General features: G+C 41.0%; 2 protein-coding genes across 2 annotated transcripts; both read right to left on the reverse strand.

Annotated features, from left to right (window-relative positions):
* Window positions 1–2,184: 2,184 nt before the first annotated feature.
* rchy1 (ring finger and CHY zinc finger domain containing 1) lies at window positions 2,185–9,763 on the reverse strand. The gene is made up of 9 exons (XM_080764950.1): window positions 9,629–9,763; window positions 8,263–8,382; window positions 7,906–8,021; window positions 6,915–6,993; window positions 6,768–6,812; window positions 6,616–6,674; window positions 6,249–6,278; window positions 5,330–5,450; window positions 2,185–4,090 (listed from the first exon to the last, which is right to left on the reverse strand). The coding sequence occupies exons 1-9, from the start codon at window positions 9,677–9,679 to the stop codon at window positions 3,827–3,829; spliced, it is 885 nt and encodes a 294-aa protein (XP_080621076.1). The 5' UTR covers window positions 9,680–9,763; the 3' UTR covers window positions 2,185–3,826.
* An 838-nt stretch (window positions 9,764–10,601) lies between these two features.
* unc45b (unc-45 myosin chaperone B) lies at window positions 10,602–24,239 on the reverse strand. Its single transcript, XM_080765095.1, has 20 exons — window positions 24,105–24,239; window positions 22,741–22,902; window positions 22,391–22,427; window positions 21,007–21,182; window positions 20,706–20,795; window positions 20,046–20,213; window positions 19,482–19,647; window positions 18,825–18,995; window positions 18,407–18,581; window positions 17,696–17,996; window positions 16,855–16,949; window positions 16,358–16,499; window positions 15,983–16,123; window positions 15,271–15,398; window positions 14,961–15,027; window positions 14,264–14,377; window positions 14,037–14,152; window positions 13,289–13,406; window positions 12,467–12,622; window positions 10,602–11,555 (listed from the first exon to the last, which is right to left on the reverse strand). Exons 2-20 carry the CDS (start codon window positions 22,900–22,902, stop codon window positions 11,289–11,291), a joined length of 2,790 nt encoding a protein of 929 aa, XP_080621221.1. The 5' UTR covers window positions 24,105–24,239; the 3' UTR covers window positions 10,602–11,288.
* Between the last annotated feature and the right edge of the window lie 544 nt (window positions 24,240–24,783).

Below are 24,783 nucleotides of genomic sequence, written 5' to 3' on the forward strand. Positions count from 1 at the left end.
GCTCACAATGAGTCACACTGTGAGCTCCTCAAAGATAAGTTAAGCATTACTCACGCCTGTGATCTTGCATTGTTACCACAGCAACCAATGCAGATAGGTCAATGACGTCTGAATGCACAAATCAGATATCACTTTAACAAATAACGGTGTGGAGTCAGTCCTAAAGATAAGATTTGAGAAACAAATCAAATTTGCCTGCAGTCTGAGCAAAGCCCTGGAGATGATCTGTATGGAATTCTTGCACTAAGCAACAACACCTCAACTACAAGAACCAAATGTATTGGTCAGTAGAGTGATGATGAAAAATGAAAATGTGATGTACATAAGTCATACTGGTGCCATCTCTTTAAGTGTATTTAATAAAGAATACCATAGAAATCAATGTTTCATTGCTAGAGTTTATTTGAGTTCATGGTACTTCAATAGCAACTTCCATCATTCATTATCATTGTGAAATTAAGTGCTTTCTCTCATCCATTCCACGGGAATACAGCGGAGGACTGAATTACTGACGGCAGACGTCAGGAATACAAAACAGGACTTGCTCTGGCAATCTACACTGTCTGTAGGCTACACCATTATTTTGAAACACATTCAACACTTGCATGAGTTCAAAATAACTACTGGTACTCATAATCCATTTAGTAGCTAATGCAATTATAAATTAATATAGGATAAAACGATTGTATGGCCCTATACCCGAGTTTCACAGACCAACACATTTCAACATCTGAATCAAAGGTATCTGTATCGGACTCAAAGGTCAGATACAGCTGCTGTATCAGCAGGCTTTTGACAAGGAGCCAAGCCAGTAGCAGCCAGGCAGCCATGGTAAACATTGCATTAACGGTTCAAGCCGTCTGTTTCAGCAAACTAAAGCATTTGAAATGTAATAACGGGCTACCATAAAGGCCAGTTTGTTTCAAGAGTACCAGTTGGCTCTGTTTACACAGGTTCACTTCCCAAAGTTTAGCATGCTACCATAATGATGGTGTGTGCGGCTGTGTTCACATTAAATGTAGTAGGCCTATACATTTTATACTACTAGGATTTTGCCTGTTGGATACATCAATCTAAGGTTTGAACCAAAATAAATTGCAATAGTAATCATTCAAGGTTTTGTTAGGATCCTTAGGGTCATCCAAATAACATTAATTAGATTGGATGACCCTACGGATCATAAAAAATGAGTACAATTACAATTTACATTATATTGATATTTTTCACAGTGCGTTTCAGGTCAATCGGTGGGGTGGTTCTTGAGATGTAAACATTATAAAAACAACATTACGATCTCATATTTCCTGACGAAGCCCTACATGGGCAAAACATTGTCCCCTTCATTCCCTTTATCTTCACTAGATTTAATATTTCTCTAATTATATAAAACAAGAGGCAACATTACAATCTCATCTTCCAGAACTACAAAGACATAAATTGTGTTCAGACTCAGAGAATGTTATTTAATTGACTCTTGAATCGCAATGTTTTCTGGTGCCATGGTGGCCACTAGCGTTGGTCAATCCTTCATATTCCCAATGATGTATTTTCATAGTTGTATTTTTATATGATTGCATGTATAACAAGCACATAATAGCATGCTACCCAACCAGTAATATCGCTATTTTGGCCATGTTTTCAAAAACGTTCAAAAAGTGAGCTTGGAGATCTGCTCTTTTCGCTGTTTGACACTAAAGTATAAAATAGAGCCTCCACTACGTATATCTTTTTAACAGTCTCCCAAGCCAGACAACAATTCCACAATCTTAGAATGCAATACAGTCTGTAACCGTGCCTCCTAAAAGTCATGGGCGGAAGCGGTCATCTGTCCATTTGTTTACAAAGAGATATTTTAAAATATAATTTCTGCTAAGAAGCAAGCTATATGCTTCAACTAATTTGATTTGAAAATTCACGTGACTGCTAAAATAAAGTGGTGGGGAGGGAGGCAGACATCCACTGTAGTTGCACAGACCGATGGCGAAAGTTTGAGAGAATGTTCTTTCACCCATTTAGGCCTGACATCGAAATAAATAAAAAGTCTTCTGAAATAATATTATATTCAAAGATTTGTGCCACATTTTCACGATAAAAAAAAATAGCAGACCTACAAGCTCATAGCGCGCCACCGAGTGGCGTGCTATGAGCTTGTAGGTCTGCTATTTTTGAAAAATCGAAGCGCGACTGACATAGAAGACATTTTTAGAATCTGATCTCGGGTCAGAATGGGTTAATAACCATACCATATAGCACATTATGGCCCTCATTTATCAACCGTGCGTACGCCAAAATATGGGTGCACGCCGAAATTACCGACATTTTCGGCATTTACCATTTCCGCAAAAGCTTGAAATTGAACTTGACAAAGTTCAAAACTCACGTCTGGTCGGGAGCTGTCGTACGCTTTGTCCTCACCTGTCCTCACCTGCGGAGCAGCATTGTTTGACCAGCTGAGAGGCTGTCACAGGTATCTAAACATATGTTTTCACTCCTAAAATGTATAAAACTAATAATAGCCTACATGTGAAAACAATATATTTTGTAAAGGCATGTTATATTACCAAGTGTGCAAGCTTATTAAAAACGATGCTTTAAGCCATTTAAATAGTGTTTTGCATGAGCGCACATACCGGTAGCCCCCCGAGCCCCCCCTCCTAACTTAATTCCATGACTGGATCGAGAGGCATTTGCAGTGCTGCAGCTTTAGATTTTATTTTCGCAGATAGCCTGAGACCGAGGCTATGCAGCTATAGTCAAGTCTACCACCAACGGCAACGGCAATCTACAGCCATGTCTTTCTCGCGTTACGTCTCGTCCTTTTAATTAAGGATAAACCTGACGCGCTCGAATGCCAATAAATGTGACATATGCCGACAGTGTCGAGGCAGCGCAAAGTGGGGACCGCTTCTTTTTTTTGTCATATGGAAACTCACGGGTTACCGCCAACTTCACTTCGTGAAGTTAGGCTGCGCAGGGAGGCAATCTAATATACAGTGAGTAATGTCATAAACGTGCATGCAGGTCAGTGACAGAGAACAGCATTTGTCACGGGCTGTGCGCGTCCAAACTCATTCCAATGACGTCGGGAGCAATGTTATTTAATTTAATTAATGCTTCACATAATCACAGGTTCAGGTTTTCGTTCACTAATCTTGTTGTATATTAAATGAATAAACATTTTAATAATTGCATATACAACTAACACACAGTGACAGTTGCTTGCAAGTTGCACGTGCGTGCGTCTGTGTGTGTGTGTATGAGAGGCAGGGGGGTGAGGCGGTCAGCAAGGCAAGGAAGGCTTGACTTGATGTAACTATGGTTTCCAAGATCGTACTGCAGTTGTTCATGTCGCAAAAACGAGGGCGAGGCTTGATTTCATAGGGCGTGCCAGTCTGCCAGATAGATTTCAGCCGTCACATTTATTAATGTCGGAACGAAATTAAGGAAGGATCAGCTGTTTGCGATCACTTTATAAATGCCGTGGCGACGTGGGTGTACTACGAAACCTGCACTCGAATCTGTGGCAGACTTTACACTCGATTGATAAATGAGGGCCTATGTCTCATACAAATAAAAGGTTGTGTTTATAAGCAACAGAAATTTGAATGACGATTGGGTCTGAGGTTATCGGAGTTCAAAATGTTAACTGGGGTTTTCATTGTAAAACAGCCGCAACACTCACTGTAAGACACGACTAAAAACTTTAAATGTAAATAAATATAGCATATTTTTAGCATTGAAGTTGTTGTGCGTGTGTGTGTGTGTGTGGGGGGGGTAATCTTAACATGGGTCAATATGGGTGGGGGGCACCTGGTGTTTCAGAGCGTCACTGAGCTTGATGTTGCTGTTCTGGTTCGGTGTCCGTTTCTGCCTCAGACGCCGTGTCCGCCTCAGGTTCATTCTCTATGTCCGCCTCAGCTTCGTTCTCTGTGTCAGCTTCTGGCTCATTCTCCTGGATCTGCTGGTTGGGAGGGGGCTGCTGGATAAGACCTCCATCCTGGGCTGTGTTGTAGGAGCCACAGCCACCACATTTCATGCCCAGAACATGGAAAGGCACCGTGCAGTGAGCCTGGCAGTCGTTGCATATGATCTGCGGCAAGAGAGTGTAATAATGGATTACATATAATAGTCCCATAGCCTGTGTCCAAAATGCTAATTGGCTCAGAGCATAACTGTAGTGCAAGGTTTCCAGAAGGTTCAGTGTCCCATATCTTCGTTTGATTGGCTTGGCAGCAGATTTGAACAGGAAACATAAATAACACCTTTATGTGTGCTTCCCGTTCACATCTGCTGCGGAGCTAATCAAATTAATCTACATATAGGAAAACAGCCAAACAGGAAACCGGTATCCCACCTTCAGGAAACTTGGGACCAAGGTCCAAGACGAACAATAGAAGAGCAAGATAGTCCAACTGTCTTTTGCACAACTCTCTAGTTTCTAAATTCACACAACACGTTTATAGATCGTCTATTTCTGAATAGCTGAAAAATACAACACGTGTCAAGTGTTTGAACTGTGTTCTCGTAAGTGTGGTCCTCAAGGACTCCTGGGGGTCCCCAGACCACACAGAACCGGACCTCCAACAGCATGCACTGCAGTGTAGGTCTACATACAAATCCCCCACCCCATTGCTCAAAAGTATTGAGATTAAACGTACATGCCAAAATGACATTGAGATTAAACGTACGTGCCAAACTGAGATACAAGAAATCCCTGATCTCATACTCGTAGTGAATTTCAGACTAGTGTTTTAGGTTATTGGATTTTTAGATAGGCAATTGCATTTTAGATTTGAAGTTTATATTGAATCAGCAAAATAATTCAGTGTTTTTATGGCACCTGTCTTTTTAAACATCTGTGATAATGCTAAAAGTAATATACTATACATATTACAAAAACATATACACTTATACAGCGTAGTTATTACAACATACATTTTCACTGTGACCATGATTCATTTAAAAAAAAGAAATCATGCACACCTGCATCACAGTCCATTGCATTTGAAATGTAATGCATGTGTACAACAACATAATGCATGAACATGATTCATTCAGTCTCTTTGAAAAGAACAGCCTTGCATCAAATGGTAACAAAAAAAGGTTTAACTGTCATCGAGGTCATGTTCGTAATTTCCAATCACGAAAATATATTTTAAAACTTTTTTCTTTCTCCCATGTCTTTTTGTACTCGACCATTGCACGATTAAGTGTGACACAGGGTTACGTGGTTAAATAGATGCATAGATTTCAATTAAAACCAGCTTTACTTTGTGTAAATTTGTTGAAAAATAGATATTTTCCTTTATTTCTCAGCCCTATTCCCTACCTTGACAGTAGCATCCTGGTATTCAGTAGGCATGGGTGACTGAGCGATCTCTTTGTCTATCTCCCTCCATTGGCTCTCCATGCTCAAAGCAGAATGCATGCACAGAGGGCAGCGATATGCACTGTACCAAAACAAGCAGTAGTTTAGTTATTTTGTATGTAATTTTGGTTTTGGTTTAGCCAGGATGCATATCACACGATAATGATAATGAGTTTATTTATATAGCACCTCAGGGTTTTAAACAAAGTTACAAAGTGCTTTACAGTGCGGCAAATAACAATACATATTAAAACAATACACAAATAAATACATAAAATCAATGGGTAGCAAATAATTAACATGGAATGAACAATTAAAAACATAACAACAACAGAAGCCACTAAGAAAAGGCTTTAAAATACAAGTAGGTTTTTAGAAGTGATTTAAAAGACGACACTGATTTTGCCAGCCTCAGCTCCACGGGTAGGGCATTCCACAGCCTGGGTGCCCGGACTGCGAAAGCCCGATTTCCACGTGTAACCAGGCGAGACGGGTGGCCTTTCAGGAGGGCCATGCCCGAGGATCTTAGGCAGCACCCTGCCCCTGGTTCAACGGAGGGCAGCAGGGCTTTGATCTAGCTAGGAGCCTGTCCCTGCCTGGCTTTAAAAGTTGTCAATAAAATCTTAAAACCTATTCTAAAACTAACCGGTAACCAGTGGAGTGCAGCTAGGACAGGTGTAATATGATCACATTTCTTTGTGTTGATTAGTAGTCTGGCAATGCAGCTTCACTGTTCAATGTTCTTATTTCCCCGTTTCATTTTGTCCGAGTGCAGTAGGTGCAAGACTAGACTATTGCCCAGTGATATTTGGTTTTGAACAGGATTATTAATCATTTTAATCATTAAAATAACGTGATTAAAAGGAGTTATGAAACATACCCAGTTCTGAGCATGTCATCAAAACATGTTCTGAAGAGGAAGGGGAAAAAAAGAAAGGTCGGTCAAAAATATGAACTGGTCACTTGTGTTATATATTGTAAATATATATAATGAATTTTCAGCTAGAAGAAATAGCTGTTTCCCTCCACATTGCTGCCGCGGAATGCGCTCTAAACAACTTGGTTACAGACCCATAAGGGTTCATTTGGTTCCTAACTATCTCTAATTGAGCTAGGTACCCACTGGAACTCCCTCAAGTACCCCTAGGGGTCCCCGGACCCCACTTTGGGAACCCATGGCTTAAGTTAAAATGCATAAGAATATATCATAATAATTATGATAAATAATAATCATCATAATGTCTTACTTATGCAGAAGGTGGCCACATGGAAGAACATGGGCTCCAATTCTGGAAGTGTGAATGTCCTGCATTGTGAAGAAAATAATGATTACATAAACCCAAATGAAAACAAATAACATGGAAGCATCCCATAATACTTACCATGGTGAATTGCTTACCTCCATACATACAGGGCAGTTCTGTCTTGACACATTTTCAACACACTAAAATAAAATAAAGTGCATGATGTAATAAAGGTCATTTGTTCGTAAAGAATAACATTGTTTTGGTATGACACAAAGTGGTAAGGAAGGATTATCAATCACCTTGTGGTTTCCACGCAGATCACTGGCTAAACACAGATTACACTTTTCACAGTGGAAATACTTCTCCTGTGGCCCAATCCTGCATTATGTCAAAGCCGAGTGTTACTTCATACAGTAGGTCATTTTTGTTCAGCAATACAAAACAGTATACATTACTTATACTACATGTACATTGGAAGCCCACATAAGCATAACTAAGGATCCGATCCAATGAAAATCATGTTTTAAAGCCTTGTGTTTAACATGTTTGTTCATGTTCATTTTAGACCTGAGGCCGATTCTAAATCCTGTTTGAGGAATATTTTGAAACCTGCTTTTAGGAGGGTTGGTGTAGCACTATATGTAACTGTAAATAAATATACACATAGAATTAACTGAAGAGATGGTGCTTTGTACATAGATCCTGAAATATTTAAGACAATTACAAAATAATTATGTTGTTATATAGTGTACATAGCAACCCCAAAAGGAGTTCCCGGATAGAAAAGTAATATGTACAGTGGTTCTCTGTCTAAATGGCTAAAGAGACATTTCACTTTCAAACATTCACATTGAAAGTGAAATATCCCTTTAAGTAATGCAAAAGTTTAGAAATGCGCTTATGAAAATATGACAGAAGCACAATGTTGGAGGTGGAATGCTGGTAAGTGTGTGACCACAATGAGCAACATGGCAGGCAGTTATTGTATTGGGGACTCATTTCTATTATACAAATATAATATAATATAATATAATAATATTTATATTATGTCTGATATAGTCAACTGGTGAACTTTGAAAGCCAACAGCCCTTGTTGAACCCATTTAGTACTGAGGGCGATTCTAAAAATGCCTTCTAAATCCTGACAGTGACTCAAGTTTTCTGAAAAACTTAAAATGTTTATATGCTGCTGCTAGCATAACATTTTTGTGATTTTTGAATACTGTACAGAAACCCAAAAGGGGTCCCTACCTGAATGGGTTAATACAAGTAGATGGATGTACTGCTCACCTACAGATTCCACAGGGTTGACAGTGGTACTGTTTCTTGTCTATGTCAAACAAGTGGCAGATATCACAGTAATACTCTCCGAACTGTACATCACACTGCTGGCATGTCTGCTGCGCCTAGAGGAAATAATACAGATTAATAGAGGTTGTTGTTGCACATGCACAGCTTGAAGCTACCTAGCAATGAAATGAAGAAGATAATGAAGGGAGAGAGAAATCTGATCAATCTGACAGCATACTCAATATCTATGATGTTGACTGTTGACTCTACCATGAAGACTGTTGCTGGCATTGGTTAGCCGAGTGCAGGCACCAGAGTGTGAAACACTGTCCTGAGCTGAAAGAAGATGTATTATACCTGCTGCAATGTTTGACACCCCGTGCACTCCACCTCTTTGACGCGGAAGCGGTCCATTTGATGATTCTCTTCTGCATCGTGGCACAGTCTGCAGACATACAGTTTACCACAGCAGGGTGCCTATAGCCGGGGAGAAAAGAATTAAGACCAGAGACATGAGCGAGAAAGAGTTGTATAGGTAGTAGCAGAACCGTGTCATACACATGATTCTGGTATAATCTTAAAATGGTCGTGTTTAAGCATTAGGTTACTGATGGTTAGGTTTAGGTGTCGAGAAGCTCGAAACCGCACGTCCATGGTGTAGTAAAGGAACCATTCAATACAACTTTTTTAGGTTTTGGAGCATCATCCAGTCATTCCAGTGTGCCGCGGACCTTATCTTTTTTTCTTGGTTCAGGTGTGGCTATAATTGTGGTAAGAATCTGAGAGGATGGTTAGCCATCAACGTCCGGAAACCAAACTTTCAACAATTAAACAAGTTTTAAATATACGACACAACAGCAACCTATATTACGTTTTCCTTCATGATACAAATTAGGTTTGTTCATCTTGTTTAGTGTTTTAATTGCATTTGCATGTAGTTGTAGTAATTTTTTTATTCATGTCAGTTCTGTAACCTTAAAAACAGGTGACCGCGGTTCTTGTTTTTTTACTGAGAATAAGGTTAAAAATACGTTTATGGTTAAGCATACTTTTACCTGTTCTCACTGTGGAATAGGGTTAGGTTTTGGCACCGTTTTACAGAGGTTAAGGTTAGAAATAAGGTAGGTTTAACCGTTTAAGCATAGTTTACCGAGGTTACATTTAGGAATACCAGACAGAGCAGTTATGGTGTCTGTATTCCCGAGGCCACTGTGTATTATTCCATCACAAGGCTTTCCAACAGTACCTGCCTCCCTCTGCCCCTCCTATTCCCCCCATAACACACACACACACACACACACACACACACACACACACACACACACACACACACACACACACACACACACAATATATGTGATCACGTGTCCCATGACTCCCATCGTCACAGTGTGTTGCAAAGTATTTTTCGTTTGGCAATGGCAACACTGATGGTTAACGTGGACTCAGTCCGGAGATGCACAGCAGCATGGGGCCCCAAAACAAATTGTTTCATTTTATTTTTAGTTTATTAGAAAATATCTCATCTAGAAGCTAACAACACGTCACACACAATGTTAATAAAAACAATCGTTCCAAATGTTGACTGTAGTGACCCTGCAGCTGTAGTGTATCAGTATACTGGAATTCAGGAATTGTTCCATGGAGAGTAGCACCTACACTTCACTTACACCATTTTCACATTCAACAAAAGTGACATAATAATCCCACGAAATAAACTCACTTTTAATAAACAACTGCGCACGTAGTGTTCACATCCAGGAGGTGAAGCCATCGTTGTTTATGTCCCAGCAGGATTCCCACGAAATTCACCACATTCCCATTCCATCGAGGTCAATGGTGGAAGAAGGCTGACAGGCTACTGTTGTTTTCCCCCCCATCAGCCAATCACAGACCAGCCTTCTTCTTCTTCTTTTGTTGGGATTTCCGGCAGTGTGGTGTAGACGCTTTCGCGTATTACTGCCCTCCACAGTTCAGGGTGATACTCGGCTCGGTGCTCTATATATTTTATAGCTGACAGTGTGCACATCACATCATCACGGTCTATGGTTCCAATTCCACATTGATTATTCGCGGTCCCAGTCGTCTGAGACGACGGGAACCCTTCTCTCAAAAATGTGTTCAGCTCATCTCCAGAGACATCCCCCCACATTTAGGAACCTCCTGGCTGCATCCAGGACCATATTGATCCTTTCTGATTTAGTTTACTTTAATTTAGTTTCCGCACGCACAGTTAACCATGGAAATGGACGCTAGGAATTGTCTCTTGTCCATTTTTATGACCTTGCGGCTTATCCCCCTCCGCGGTCTCCTCCTGTGTGTTCTTCTCCAGACCTGCATGCTGTGACACCGTATTGCTCCCCTCCACTCTCTTCACACCTGAACCGAGATAGCCTTCTCGCATCGCACACACCAGCAACTCCCACAATATGCTTTCCTCCACTTCCAATGGCACTCCACTTATGTTATGACCCCTCTCCTTTTTTCTCTTCCCTCGAGCTTAAAACAGCTCACTGGCCACCCTTTAAACTTCCTGATCCTCACTGCTTTGTCCACCACTTCTCATGAATTTAAGCATTAACATAAGGATTCATTATTTGACTTTCATAATAACAATTTGCTATTTTGTTGTGGTACCGTGGTACCCCATCCACAGTTAATACAATTAAACATACAATTGCAAAATGCACAAATGATAAGTTGTTTTTTCTATTATTTTATTTAAATTATTTAATAAAACAAATACTAAACAAACGGGAACATCTTAACAACATTAAAAAAGGTCAGTCTGATATAAAATCCTACAACATTACAGTAAATGTGACAATATCAAAAGCAGAGCATTTCTCTAGCCATTCTTCAATATTGTTTCAGAAAGTATATATCTTGAAGGCAGCCCTGGGTTTTTCAGCCCAAGTACCCCCTATCTGAGAGAGAGATGAAGCATGATGGGGGACCCTCACTACATATTGTATAAAATTGTGTTGCAGATTAAACTTTTTCATAGGCTACAGTGAAATAGATAGATAGCTTCACAGACTTGTTTGACAGCACTATCATCAGTGTTGGATTCTTGTTAACTAATGTGCATTTTCAGTGTCTAATCAAATCACTGTCTTAAACCGTAGTAAACTTGACTTTCACTCTGTACTTAGTCTGCTCTTATTTCTATCTTTTTGCCAAAAATAGACGATCGACATGCAAGTTCACAACAGCGCAAGGCGTCGTGAGCTTGTAGATCTGCTACAATTGTCTAAAGTTCTCCTTAGAATAGCCTATGCTAGGGTTCAAGTGGTTAATGTAAAAAAAATTCAACAGAGGAAAATAAAATATAATATAAAAGTCCATTGGTGATGAGGGTTTACTGTACTTTCTACGACTTTCTACGTGCTAAAAGGCTTAATGAGACCCATGTCCATGGCTTTGACGAGGCAGGTCCGCGCCACGTCGAGCACGACCTGCTTCTTGGGGTTGTCCTCCGACTTGCCGATGATCGTCAGGATCTCCAGCATCTCGCACTCGATCAACTGCTTGCACAGCTCCTCGTCCTCAGCACACAGCATGTTGTAGACGATGACCAGGCCGCGGTGCTGCACTGCCGGGTGTTCGTGGAGACACAGCCTCTGCAGGATCTCCAGCCACTGGGAGGTCTGTTGAGGAAGGAGGAGAGAAGCTTTGTCACTCATTTGGCTATTTATTTGCCATTTTGTGTGTGTATAGAAAAATATATCTTTACAGTGGTCCAAGAGCATACCCCTACATATAGGCTCTAATGCAACGTGTCGCAGGTTCGAATCCCGGTTCCGACGACCATTGCTGCGTGTCACTCCCTGTCTCTCTCTCTCCCCGTTTCCTGTCTAACTCCACTAACTGACAGGTGTCAGGTGTGAGGCGGTGTTGCCATCTCGGAGGTACCAAGACTATCGGGACATAACTCGGACGGCACTGAGTTGGCTGAAGGTGACTTCGCAACGTTCGGCACGGCACCTCGCTCGCCTAACGTTTCTCGTGGCTAAAGTCCCCTTCAGACGCCTCGCCTCCGTATATAGGTGAGAACGAGTGCACATTTTTCAATCTGAATGTGTTCTAATCATACTGTAGCTGATATAAAGTAAGGAAGGAATACTTAATCCCATCGATCTATTGTGAGAAGGAATTAAGCAATATTACACGAGAGGGTCATGTGCTTTACTGTTATTACGCCTGAAGTGCCATTAATGACGGTAAAGCATGACCCTGGAGTGTAATAATGCGATTATACAACAGTTACCATTACCCACGTCAACTTTCTTTAATGACAGATGTAGCCACTACGACCGAAAATGTCCCTAGATCGCTAGCCTAGCAACCCTCTCTGGAAGAGCAGCGACATTCAGCACAGCTGATTTTTATGTTTTGATTAGGCTTTCCATCATGCTCGTTTGAAGCACAGCTAGATAGCTATTTCAACCAATCAGATTGCTTCCCCAAACGACCTGTTGACAAAACACCTCCCAGTATGTTTTATCTTGAGAAACTCTGTCAGCTTACGTTAAGCACTACATAATGTAAGTATACATACCACCAGTGTCAATTTTTTGCAGAGTTTCTTCTGTGCAGCAGTGAGCATGGCTATAGCGCCGGCTGCAGCTATCTGTAGCTTATCATCTTCTTCACCACACAACAACACCAGCAACTTCATTTTATCATTACCATCTTCCATGTAACGATCCTGGACCTGAAAGCACATACACACACATAATCAAAGTTCAAGGTTTTTAAATTGTAAATGGTGCATTTATATTGCATGCTTCTTCAAATCGTTTTTCAATGTGGATTATATTTCTTAGAGATTTTTTGTTATCTTTTTGGTGTAGAAACTTCATTGCTTTCCACCTCGGAGGAAAGCCTGGTCTGTGTTTCTAAATCGCCGTTTGATCCGGTCTAGACCGGATGGTAAAATCTAAAAAAACAATCTTATTCCCGTTTCGGCGTCTCTTTGTTTTGGTTCCCGCCTGTTTGTTTTTAGTCTCTCCAGTCGCTACGAGTTGGAATAAAATATGGATATACCAAACAAATTATTCCAAGACGTACTTGAAGACACATGTTTTATATAGGCCCTAAAACCACGATGCCCTTGATCACGGGGAATGAAAGGAATGCTTCTGCAGGCTAGGTTTTTAAGTTTGCACATTATCTACGATCCCTGAAGCTTACTGTTTGTAACATTTAACATCTCACTGGACTTTGCAAAAAGCCTTACGAGAACCATAATAATAAACAGACAGAAAATGAACTAAAACTTCTCAATTAAATGGTCGCTATTTTGTTTTCAGTCCTTTGGTTTTGAAACCTTAATTATCCTGATTATGCAATCAGGTTGATGAAGAGGCGTATGTCTCACATCTTTGCAGGTAACCAGGTTGCACATGCACTCGACAGCCGCTTGTCTGATCTGGTCATGCTCTTCAAACATGTAGTTCTCGATCTCTGGTAGAGCCTTCTCCTTCACGATCTTCACTCTGAAGAGAGACAACAAAACAACTGAATCAGACACGGTATCCACGAGAGGAAGAAATAAGCTCCAAGATCCACCAGAGCTCTCAATCAACATGAACAAGGACTCGTCTTTCCTTTAGTGAAATAATGCTTATATTGTCAATGATGATATTTACTAGTATCTCTTGTGAGAAAGTACTATAAAATTACATATTTTGCTACCCTTTGGTAAATTACAGGCCTAAGTACAGGTACTAATCTGTTATTGTATAGTGACTGGTAATTGGTTACAAAGTAATAATACAGCAAAAAATAGATGCCCATATCCTGTTGACCTGGGGAGACAGCCACATCCAATACACATTTACCTGACAGCAAGGAAGATGCAACCGCAACTGACATTGTCTCAAAGCAAGACAAAATGTAAAATCATCTACTTCCCCAGTATCCTCATGCTCTTGATTTGGTGACCCCATGATCTTGAATATGTCAAAAATGTAAACAGCACTTAGGATAAAAGAATAACACCAAAAAGTCCTGGGGACTTGACTTGTTTCCATTATGGCCCAGAAGATCAAACTGGGGAGAATTATAGGCCTTGGCAGATGTTTGTGTTCTACAGAGTGCATTCTTGTTCTGTTAACAGGTCTCACCTTAGTTTTTCACTGAAACCAGCCAGATTAGTAAGGCCCTTCAAGGCTTCAAAGTTCTGCATTCCATCTCTGTCTGTGCTAAGCAGGGAGACCAAAGGACGCACTACCTCATATACCTGTAGAATGAGAGGCAGAAAGACCCAGTGAGACAGTGTGACAGAAAGAAACAGAAATATGGAGACAAAGGGACATTTAGATACCGCTATGAAACACAGAGCTGTTCTCACCCTCTCTCCAGGGAACGCAATCTCTGGGTTGGAAATGGCAGCAATCCTGGCAAGGGCATGGCTGGCCCTTATCTTTCCTGTAACTGTCCCCTCTATGGCCAATGGTATCAGAGCCTGAGGACCGAGCAATACATGTATGAAGTTACTGATGGTGGTGGAATTTAATAAAATTAAATAAAAAACATTTGAAAATAGCAGATCTAGAAGCTCACAACGTGTGACACGAGCTTGTAGATCGGCTACAGCCAAATAGCCAAAGTATATAGGGCTGAAGTAGTTAATGTATATTCTTTTGAATAATACTCTAAATCTACAAAGTAACTAGTAACTACAGTTTTAAAAGAATTGTAGTGGTGTAAATGTATAATATTTGCCTCTGAGATCAGATGTAGTGGGAGTAGAGGTAAAAGTAGTGAAATTGGAAATGCCTCAACATTGTACTTAAACTGAGAAAGGGTTAACATTTAGCGTTTCTTTTGGCACTTTGTGCCACACTGAAAAATCGGTGAATTGAAAAATGTTGAATAATTGATTACACTAGAAGGCATTTGTAAAATCGACCTCAGAACTATATGGTTTAATGAGACGAAGAGCCTTTGAGTGTGATGCTCGAATATTCAGTGAGTCACTCGATCACATCTCATCACAAATCTTTTCTATGAAAGGACACTCACACATCACTGTGTGTTATACAGACCTTTCCTCCGCCTTGTGCGACGATGGTTCCACGGTCTTTAGCGTCCTCTGACAAAGCCAGGAACACCCTGAGGTATAAAATTAGACACTTGTATAAATATTTTCACATTTATCACATTGTAGCAGAAATGACCAGCTCTGTATTGAACCGTGCCATGTGTGTGTGTGTGTGTGTGTGTGTGTGTGTGTGTGTGTGTGTGTGTGTGTGTGTGTGTGTGTGTGTGTGTGTGTGTGTGTGAGTGCACGTATCTCTCTGATACATTATAAAACGTCTCTCTCTCTCTTTCTCTCTCTCTCTCTCTCTCTCTCACCTGGCCAGCAGTTCCTTGGTCTGGTCAGTAAGGATGGACGTGTCTGCCTTCACCATGACGGTCAGAGCTGAGATGATGCCACCCTTCAGGAGCCGTTTAACTCTCTTCTCAATGAAGTCCTTCTTGTCCTGAGGACACATACAACACAGGAGACAGCTATTAAACACCTGAAGGCACAATGTTAAAATTAATATATTTTATATATACAATTTTCACAGAGGATTTTCACAGACACAGATGCTTTCCCGGTCTTAATGGGTAAAACAATATGTACGGTATTATTAAAATAAATAATACTTTATTTGCAGGTGTTTCAATTTGTGACAACAAATTGTGTTCAATGTGGCAAAAAAACAACAACAAACATGGTCCCATTGTATTCATCAAGCTTTGTCCTATGATCCTACAATACCCATAATTCATCATTGCCTGGTTTTGAGTCTGACCCTTTGAAAACATTTCCCCCTAGTGGCGGAGAGGAGACTAGATACCGTTTTTGACGTCTGTGCAAGCAGTCCATGATACATTACTCCTACTGGTGAAGTCATGAAGATATGTGTAGATATGGTTGAAAAAGTATTCCTTTAAGTGTTTTGCTCTATTTTCTTTGTCTACTGTGTGACTTACTGTCAGAGTGGATGTTGTGTCGAATGTATAGTCTACTGTCTGAATGGATGGATTAAATGGGTACCCGCCCCTCCCATCCCCTCACCTTGGGGTGCTGTTCGGGGACATGCTGTTTGGAGAACTTGGCCAGCTGAACCAGCTCAGGATCGATGTCCTTCTTGTCGTAGCTGTTGGTACAGTTGATGAGGGTGGCGGCCACAGCGTACAGGATGGTCTTGTCCTTGGACTGTTGACACAAGGGGAAAGATGATGATGATTAGCTGTGTTGTGTCAATGTAAATATAATATAGGACCACGATGGAAACAAGTCCCCCGGTCTTTTTTGTGTTGTACTTTTAGCCCAAATGTCAGAATGTCTTTTCATTAACCCATGACTTTTACACTCACACATGGTTGGGTCCCAGATGCATTATGACAACTGGTGTCACATTGTGTTTCTGTCGGTGGGTTGGTTTCATACCTTGGCCAGCTCAAACATGGCTTTCATGGCGAGGTCATCCTCAACAAAGTCGTCCTTAACGTCAGCATCGTTGGTCAGGTAGGCCAGACCCTCGATGGCCCACTTCCTGGTTTTGGCGTCGATCTGGGGATTGGTGAGCCACCTGGAAGAGTGAGACAGGACGTTTACCACAGGAAATGGGTTTGTAGCATGCACTGTAAATATACAGTATACAGCATATTAACCTTGCATATCCAAATTTGTTTTCAGGAAATGGGAAAAAATAACCTCCGTTTCAAATAGATATTTAGTCACAAGCTCTTGTCAATACTTGTCATATGTCTATATATGTCTATATATGTCTATATATAGAATAGCCCTGCAGCGTTGTCGCATCATGTGACACTGTAGTTTGATGATAGAAGTACCGGTAATACAAATTATAAAACTTTCAAAGTTTATGCTCAAAACAGCGGTAATTTGCGAATCAGTGGGATAGGTATCACAGGATAACTCACTTCCGACACTGTTTGGCTAGCTTCTCCGTGGAGCCCTCTGCGAACTGCCGCATCGCGTAGTCATCACCTCCAGCTGAACCTAGCTTGCACAAACCCTGTGAGAGAACACACACACACACACACACACACACACACACACACACACACACACACACACACACACACATAAAGCACAGTATGAGAGGGATTGTCTATCCATTTGGCTAGAATTCAAAACACTTTATTTTAAGAACTTAAACCCTCTAGAGTAGACTTAATAGACTGAACAGGAGTTGGCTCTGTCACGATTCCACATTTAAATTGGCGATTAATTGTAACACACAATAATTGCGATTGTGTTTTTGGCGTTGGAATATATATTTTTAAGTTTCGTAATGAAAAAGTGCACAGGGCAGATATGACAAATAACTGAAATATACCAAAATTACTGGCCTTTTTGTCAATTAAAAAAAAAAGGTAAAAAATAGTAGAAATAGCTGATCTACCAGCTTACAACGCGTCACAAAGTTTGTAGAGCTTCTAGCTTGTAGATCTGCTATTTCTGCTTTAACGAATGTAGGAACATCTTTTAACATGGAAACGATTATGATGATTATGACAAGATAATTGCGACGATTATGTAATAATTGTGACAACCCTAACTGTACTTGGACCGCTTGTTTCCGTCTACACACCAACGTCTTCGCCAAAAATAGCTGATCTACAAGTTCACAACGCGTCACATTATTGCGACACGCGATCCTGTAGATCTGCTATTTTTGGCTCCCCCCACAAGTTTCGAGCGGTTAATTATGAGCTTCAACATAAATACTCCGCACGGCGCATTTCGCACAGCACTCACCACGAGGGCGCGTATCTTGATCTTCTCGTTCGTGGTCTTCTTGTAGATGTCCTTGAGCAGGGCCACTCCGTTGGTGATGATGAAAGACGCCCTGCTCATCTTGGTGGAGGAGTGGATCAGGGCCTCCACGGCCACCATCTGGTCCACCTCGCGCTCCGAGGCGCACAGCGCCACCATCATCTCCAACACGCCCTGCCGGCCTATCAGCGCGTTGCCCACGTCGAAGGGGCCCTGCAGCAGGCCCGAGATGGCGTTCATGGCGTGGATGTTCTTGTCCATGTCGTGGGGGTCAAACTTGTTCCTGTCGCAAGATGGAGGATGAGGTCCGTTCATTTTGGATTCAGGTCAACTCGATTGATTATATAGACCTGAATTCACTTTGTTTCAATTGGATCCACATCTCACTTCAGTTAAATTATTTACTTTCCCTCTATGGGTTTTGATATGTATATTATTTAGTATTAACAACTTTAACCATGGCGTGTCATTATAAGCCAAAACAAACAAGGAAAATAGCAACAAGTTCACACCGTCTCGCATCACAACATGTTAGGAGCTTGTAGATCTGCTATTTTAGAAAGACAGTAATTAGCAACCTTTGAGTCACCGACTGGTCTGCCTGCAATGCATAGATCAAGGCCAACCTGCCAGTCCAATTTGTCTGTGCGGTGAACGAGAACGTAACATTGACTGGGAGAACGACGGACTCACTTGACGTAGTCGTCACAGATGTCCCTGAAGTTGTCTCTCTCGGGGTCACACTTGAGGTCATCGTAAAGTCTGGTTAGCAGAATGCTGGCGATCAGCTGTGTGTTCTCCGTCATGGGCAGTTGGTCAGGCAAGTAGTCAGGAACCTGACCACACACCTTCATGATCTTCCTCAAGCCTGGGGACAAGATGGTTATCAATAAATTGACCTACCGACCAATCAATCAATCAATCAATCAATCAATCAATCAATCAATCAATTTAGTGCAATGTGCCTAAAACACATTTACACAAATATCTGTAGAATATGTGACATGTATCTGTAATGTAGTGACATAGTGAGACTGCAGATATAAGAAGAGATTCTGATTCTATATTGTGCTTTCAACACCGATTCTAATCCCGCTGCGGCCCCACTCACCGTGGTCAATGGTGAACAGTGTTTTGGAGTGGTCTAGGTTTTTCAGGTTCTTGCGGGGAACGTTCCTGGAGAGGAGATTGAGGGCCTGGTCCCTGCCGTGTCCAGACACCTTCATACTGGCCACCATGTCCAGCAGGGACAGCAGAATGGTCTTCAGATCCTTGGCCGCATCTGCGTGAAACAGTGTACAATGACTTGTCTCTCCAGTGGTGGAAAATAACTATGGTACTACTGGTACATTTACTCAAGTACTGTATTTAAGTAAAAGTTTGAGGTATTTGTACTTTGACAGTACAAGCTCACAATGCGTCAATGGATTGTGGACTTGTAGATCAGCTATTTTTTAAAGATTTTTATACATTTTATACATTTGAAAACTTGTGAAATTGGACATTCTGCATAATGAATAAAAAACAAATTGATACCAATACTTTTGTACTCGAGTCCATTTTACATTGCAGTAGGCTATTGGTACTTTTACTTCAGTAGAAAATTAGAATTTTTCCAGAACTTCTTGTCTCTGACTGAACTCTGCCATGGCAGGCATATCTCTGCAGTACACACACTGTGTGAAATATTAGCTGTAGTCCATATCAAATCGCCCATTACAAAATCATTGTTCTGCTCACAGTAAACAATAAGGATTGTGTCTCTTACCCAAAACCAGAGCCTCCTCTTTCCCATAAATCCTCTGGTCAGCGAGGGTGAGCGAGTCGTTGATGGACTGGAATAGGACGCATGTTGCCAGGGCGATCGCCTCGTTGTCAAGAGCCATGATGTTGCACAGCTTATCGACGCCCACCATGTTAATGATGGCCATGGTCTGATGAGGTTAATGGAAACATTATGTCAGTCACACTGTACGTTTAGCAGGCCTGGGATCAAATCTTGATAATGACCACACCTGTTCCTCAGCTTAAAAAAGTAGATTCTAACTAACTAATTTCTTTGGGTTTGTATTGTAACCAACACATTCTTTTGATTTATTGCCAGATATGGTGAACTATAATAGACATTAGACAGCCTATGTCATATGTGCTTTCGTGTCTCTGTAACTGTAAGTGCTAAAATGTATCTACTCTGTCTCAGTGTGTATAGTGTTTCTACAAATATACCAAACAAACTTCAAGGGATGTTCGTAATACACGCAGATGCATATATGTATTTGCGTGTACAGTATTATGATCATGAATAAACAGGATGCTTGGTACTATTACTCACCCGAGCTTTGTGGCCGGTACACATTCCTGCGAAGGTGCGGACAGCAGCAAGGATCAGATCTGCTTTGGTTGTTTCTATCAGGCCCAGCAGCAGAGGCACTCCGTTGTTCTGGAAGATCCTCTCTGCTCCGGCGTCCTCTCTGGCCAGGACCACCAGGTTGTTGGCAGCCTGGAGACAAAAGAACCACAAGTTAAACCACTTTCAATCGGATGGACAATGACATTGTAGGCAAAACTCTTCCAAAATATTCAAATATTGTCCAACATTTACTGTATCCAGTACTAAGACCGATTCTACGAATACCTTCTAAATGAATCAGTAGCTCTCAAACTGTTTTGTGCAGAGGAATTACCAAAATGATTATGTATGGCAGTGAAGTATGGCATGAAGACAAGTGAGTACCGGTAAGTAACGGCACAAAGTGATGGCACAAAGTGACACGCTGTGAGCTTGTACTAAGCTATTTTTGAGAACCACTGTTCAAAATCCCAAGAGTTTTTTTTTTTAAAACATGTGTTGCTATCAATAAACAGTATAGCTAAAATGACACAGATGATCTCCCGGTTTTAATGGGTTAATAGCCATAATAGCAGAACTTCACGCTCACAGCACGTTACACCACACGTGACACAGTAAAAGGGAATAAAAGACAGTACTAACTCTTTCTATCTTATCCGAATCTGCCTCTGGGTCCATCAGGATGTCGAACATGCCCTTCACCCTGGCATCCGTGGAGTAATTTGTCTTCAGCTGTGCGGGGGGAACAAAAAAAGAGTTAATCTTAACCAGTCTCATAGCAGTAACTAATTCTACAAGAAAGAAAAAGGATTCTGTTGAACTACCAGCAAACTGCTTCAAAATGAAGTTACTACATGTAGTGAAACTGTCTACTTACTCTACTATTACTGGATGTAGTATGAACACATTTGAAAACTCTCCATATTCCTGACAGGTGACTGACCTTTTCTTGGATTATGGCCGACAGCCTGCGAAGGTCTGCCAAGAAGGTCTTGTTCTTGGGTTCGATGGTGGCACACCTCTGGACGTCCTTGAAGGCCATGTCAAATTTGTCGAGCTTCTCCAGAGCTTGACATCGCCGATACAACGCCTTGACGTCCGCTGGATTCACATCGATGGCTGTCGTTCAAAACACAAGTCAAGACCATTGTTATTCACAATAGAATGGAATTTGGAATTTGGTAAAAATGTTTGGTGTCAAGAGGGGGAAAAAATGATCAAGCCAAGTACAGAGTGAAAGGTCAAGTTGGAATCAATATGGAATTTATTAAAACGTTTGGGGTTCCCTACTTCATCTCTCTCTCAACTGAGGGGTCCTTGGTCTGAAAAACATTGAAGACCTCTGCTCTACACTAAATATCTTTGGCAACTGATCTACAAGCTCCCAGGCAGTGCGTCAATGTGCCAATTGATCGCCCTGGAACAGGTTTGACGTAGGCTAGTTAAAGCCAAATGTAAGCAAAGTACTATAACACCAAGGACAGAAGGTGGTATGAAAAGGTTCAAAGGCCAGGCAGCAAAAGGTTTTTGTTTTTTGTCTTGATTTAAAAGTGTCAAGGGAAGGGGGTAGGCTATTCCATCATTTTGAGGCAGCAACTGAAAAGGCCAAATCAGGCTTTTGCTTCAGCTGGGTTCACGGGAATGTTAGAGAAGCACCTGGTCAGAGGATAAGTGACCTAGGTGTCAAGAGTAGTGGAGGGAGGTGCGAGTCCACCGTTTCACAAACACTGGGGCGGGACCCATTTGCGGGTTGCTGACAAGAAATGTTCCAAAACAAACGTTCCCAATGAATTTGAATCATGAATTTAAAACCAAATACATTTTTCCCCCACTAATTCCATGAAGAAATCAATGAAAAATCTAAGAAATTCCATAAATTAGAAAATAAATGATTAAAAAGCAGCTCACAACACACAGACGTCAAATTTGTCTTTTGGGTCATGGGCTAAAACGCTTGAGAACCACTGTGCTAGTCCATTCAGGGCTTTAAAAACAAATACAACTTGAAATCCTTTTTTTTATAAAACAATTAAACAATTACGACTTTTAAATCAGCCCTAGGTGTGACTGGGAGCCAATGAAAGGAGCCCAGGCAGGAATATGCATGTGAGTTGTAATAAAGTGTTATTTTGGACATGGAATAATGTGATTTATTTTAGGGGTGGTGTCCTGTCATGTTCATGTCTATGTTTATTCAGCTTTCAGCATGATCACAGATGTTTAAAAAGGTGCCTTTAAAAATACTGAACCGTTTTGCTAATTACAATGTAAAACTTCAAATCTAAAAAAATCCAATAACCTAAAACGCAAATCCATGTTTGTTGTACCTTTGGAGGCATCAGAGGCTGCGAGGGTGTAGTTTTCCTGAAAGAGAAGAAGAATATTCTATTAAAGATTTGCAGAATGTGAATGAAGCCTCATTCACTCTTTAAGTTTATACCGGTAATACCGGTAGATCAGTTCTCTCACACCAGTGGTGGTTCTCGAACATTTTCATGGCCCTAAAATCGTTAGATATTATTAAACTGCAGACCCCCATCTGAAAACATTTGGGCGCCAGGAGACCCTATAAGAGATTTCATGTCCCTTAAATTGTTACTTATTAAACTGCAGACCACCATCTCAAAATATTTGGGGTCCAGGAGACCCTTGCTTGCTTGCTCAATGAGGTGCTTACCTGTTTCAGGTGGCAGGCAGACCTGTTCTTGTAAATGATGGCCAGCATCTTCTTGTCTTTGCACAGCTTGGCAGCTTTTGTGTAGCTCTCAATGGCCTTGTCCATGTCTCCTTCCTTGAAATACGTATTCCCCTCATCTTTTAACTGGACTGGGTCTTCCATCTGATGGGGATAAAAAAATCATTAGTAATGTCGTCACCATTTTATGCTTGATTGCGCTCTGAAATTAACAAGCTCACAACGCGTCACATCATGCAACCAAGTCAGGAATTACGACGCCATCAAGGCCCGTCAACATACAGTACATTTAATTGACAAAATCAACTGTAGATTTAGTTGACAAAAATCTTATATTTAGTAGACTAAAACAACAACATTTCAGACGACTGAAATATGACTAAAACTAAATAGACTTTTATCCCATAGACTGACTAAAACTAAATCAAAATTTGCTGTCAAAATGAACACTGGTCTGGGTGTGAAATCTCTGCTGGTCAGCAGTTATGGAAAGCAAGCATGTCTTAAATTAAATTTTAGTCTTAAAAACAAAACAAGTAGTTTAACAAAAATACAGTAGTTGAACCCTTTGTCAGTTAAAGCACTTCCACCCACAGTAATATTACACTAAAATTATTTTTTACTTTTCAGTCTCTGAGATAAACAAATCAAAGTGTAAAACTTGAATTCAGAAAAACTTGAAGAAATTAAATACTACAACAGACACTAGTAATAATAATAATACAGTGCTTTGTTGCTATTGTTAGTTCATAAAGTCAAGTTTCTCACCACTGTGGTTGTGCAGTGTGCTCGGACCTGGGTCTCTCCTTCTTCAACAATGGCCCTGGCCTGCACGTGTTATCTCTAACTTTAAATGGCCTCCCCTCATGCCTTATTTGGGCATTGACACGTACCACCACAGTGGGGGGGGGGTGTCTTTCTTTTCACAGATACTACTCTTCTAATTAACAATAACCATTTTCCATGCATTTATTTCATTTCAATGGTCGATCACTTCTCTCTCCCAGTAGGAACATGCCACTTAACCCATTAAGACCTGAAGCTGATTAAAAAAATGTCTTCTAAAACAGTTTTCTGAAGAACTTACATTGCTATATCAGTGGTTCTCAAACTTTTTCATGTCAAGGAGCCCCCAAAATAATATGCATTTGGCTGCCGACTGCCGAGACCCAGGCCATCTCAAAATATTATATATAAATGAAAGTTTCAATATATATTAAAAAAATAATAGCACATAGCAGATCTACAAGCTCATTGACGTGATATGAGCTTGTAGATCTTCTATTTTTGAATAGCCAAAGTCTAACATAATGGTTACAGTGGTTAAAATGAAAGCTGTACAATACCTTTACTGTTACTCTCGTGTCTTCTGTTTGTTCTGTTCTGTTCCGTTCTCTTCTCTTCTTGTTCTAGTTCTAGAGCTTCAATCCCTGATTGCAGTTACCACCAAGTTGTTTTTTGTCTTACATTAGCAGTCCCCCTTACATTATTTAGATTTATATTGGATCTCAATGAGGTGGGACAGAACCTGGTGGGTACCACCTCTCATAACACATAGGGGTGCATTGAACATACTGCAAAGACCAAAAGAGAGAAGATTACAACAATCTGCTGGGGAATCAACTGCTCAATATTTTGTTTTCAATCTATATTTGAACATCTCAAAATGTTAAGTATCTGAAACAAAAGTATATACATGGCAACCAAAGTTTGTGGTTTAACTGTAATCATCACCCCTCCTGGGAAACATTGGTCTGGTCCTGATAATGTCTATTTAGGGCACATACATGGTAACAGCTGAGAAGAGAACTCACTAGCAAATGTCTATGTCACTAAAGTGCCGGGGGCAGGGCGGGCCAGGGTGGGAGGTGTAAGCCAAGGTTGGTTGAGTGTGGTGGTAGTAGTGTGTGTGTGTGTGTGTGTGTGTGTGTGTGTGTGTGTGTGTGTGTGTGTGGGGGGGGGGGGGGGTGGCGGGAGTGACAGCTGTAATAATGACAGAACACAGTCTGGGAGCTTCTGGCAGCT

This window comes from Protomyctophum bolini, assembly GCF_963924005.1.
Source record: "Protomyctophum bolini genome assembly, chromosome: 6".
Classification (NCBI taxonomy): domain Eukaryota; kingdom Metazoa; phylum Chordata; class Actinopteri; order Myctophiformes; family Myctophidae; genus Protomyctophum; species Protomyctophum bolini.

Bases quoted from the DNA above. Each gene is read 5' to 3' on its own strand.
- rchy1 (XM_080764950.1), bottom strand. From the start codon at position 9,679: ATGGCTTCACCTCCTGGATGTGAACACTACGTGCGCAGTTGTTTATTA. The intron at 5,451-6,248 runs GTATGTTTCATA...GTTTTGGTACAG, and splicing joins GATGACATGCTCAGAACTGG to TGCATATCGCTGCCCTCTGT. The intron at 4,091-5,329 runs GTAGGGAATAGG...CTCTTGCCGCAG, and splicing joins ACCAGGATGCTACTGTCAAG to ATCATATGCAACGACTGCCA.
- unc45b (XM_080765095.1), bottom strand. From the start codon at position 22,902: ATGGAAGACCCAGTCCAGTTAAAAGATGAGGGGAATACGTATTTCAAG. The intron at 16,124-16,357 runs GTATGAAACCAA...TTGTGTCAACAG, and splicing joins CCATGTTTGAGCTGGCCAAG to TCCAAGGACAAGACCATCCT. The intron at 13,407-14,036 runs GTGAGACCTGTT...GTCTCTCTTCAG, and splicing joins GGTTTCAGTGAAAAACTAAG to AGTGAAGATCGTGAAGGAGA.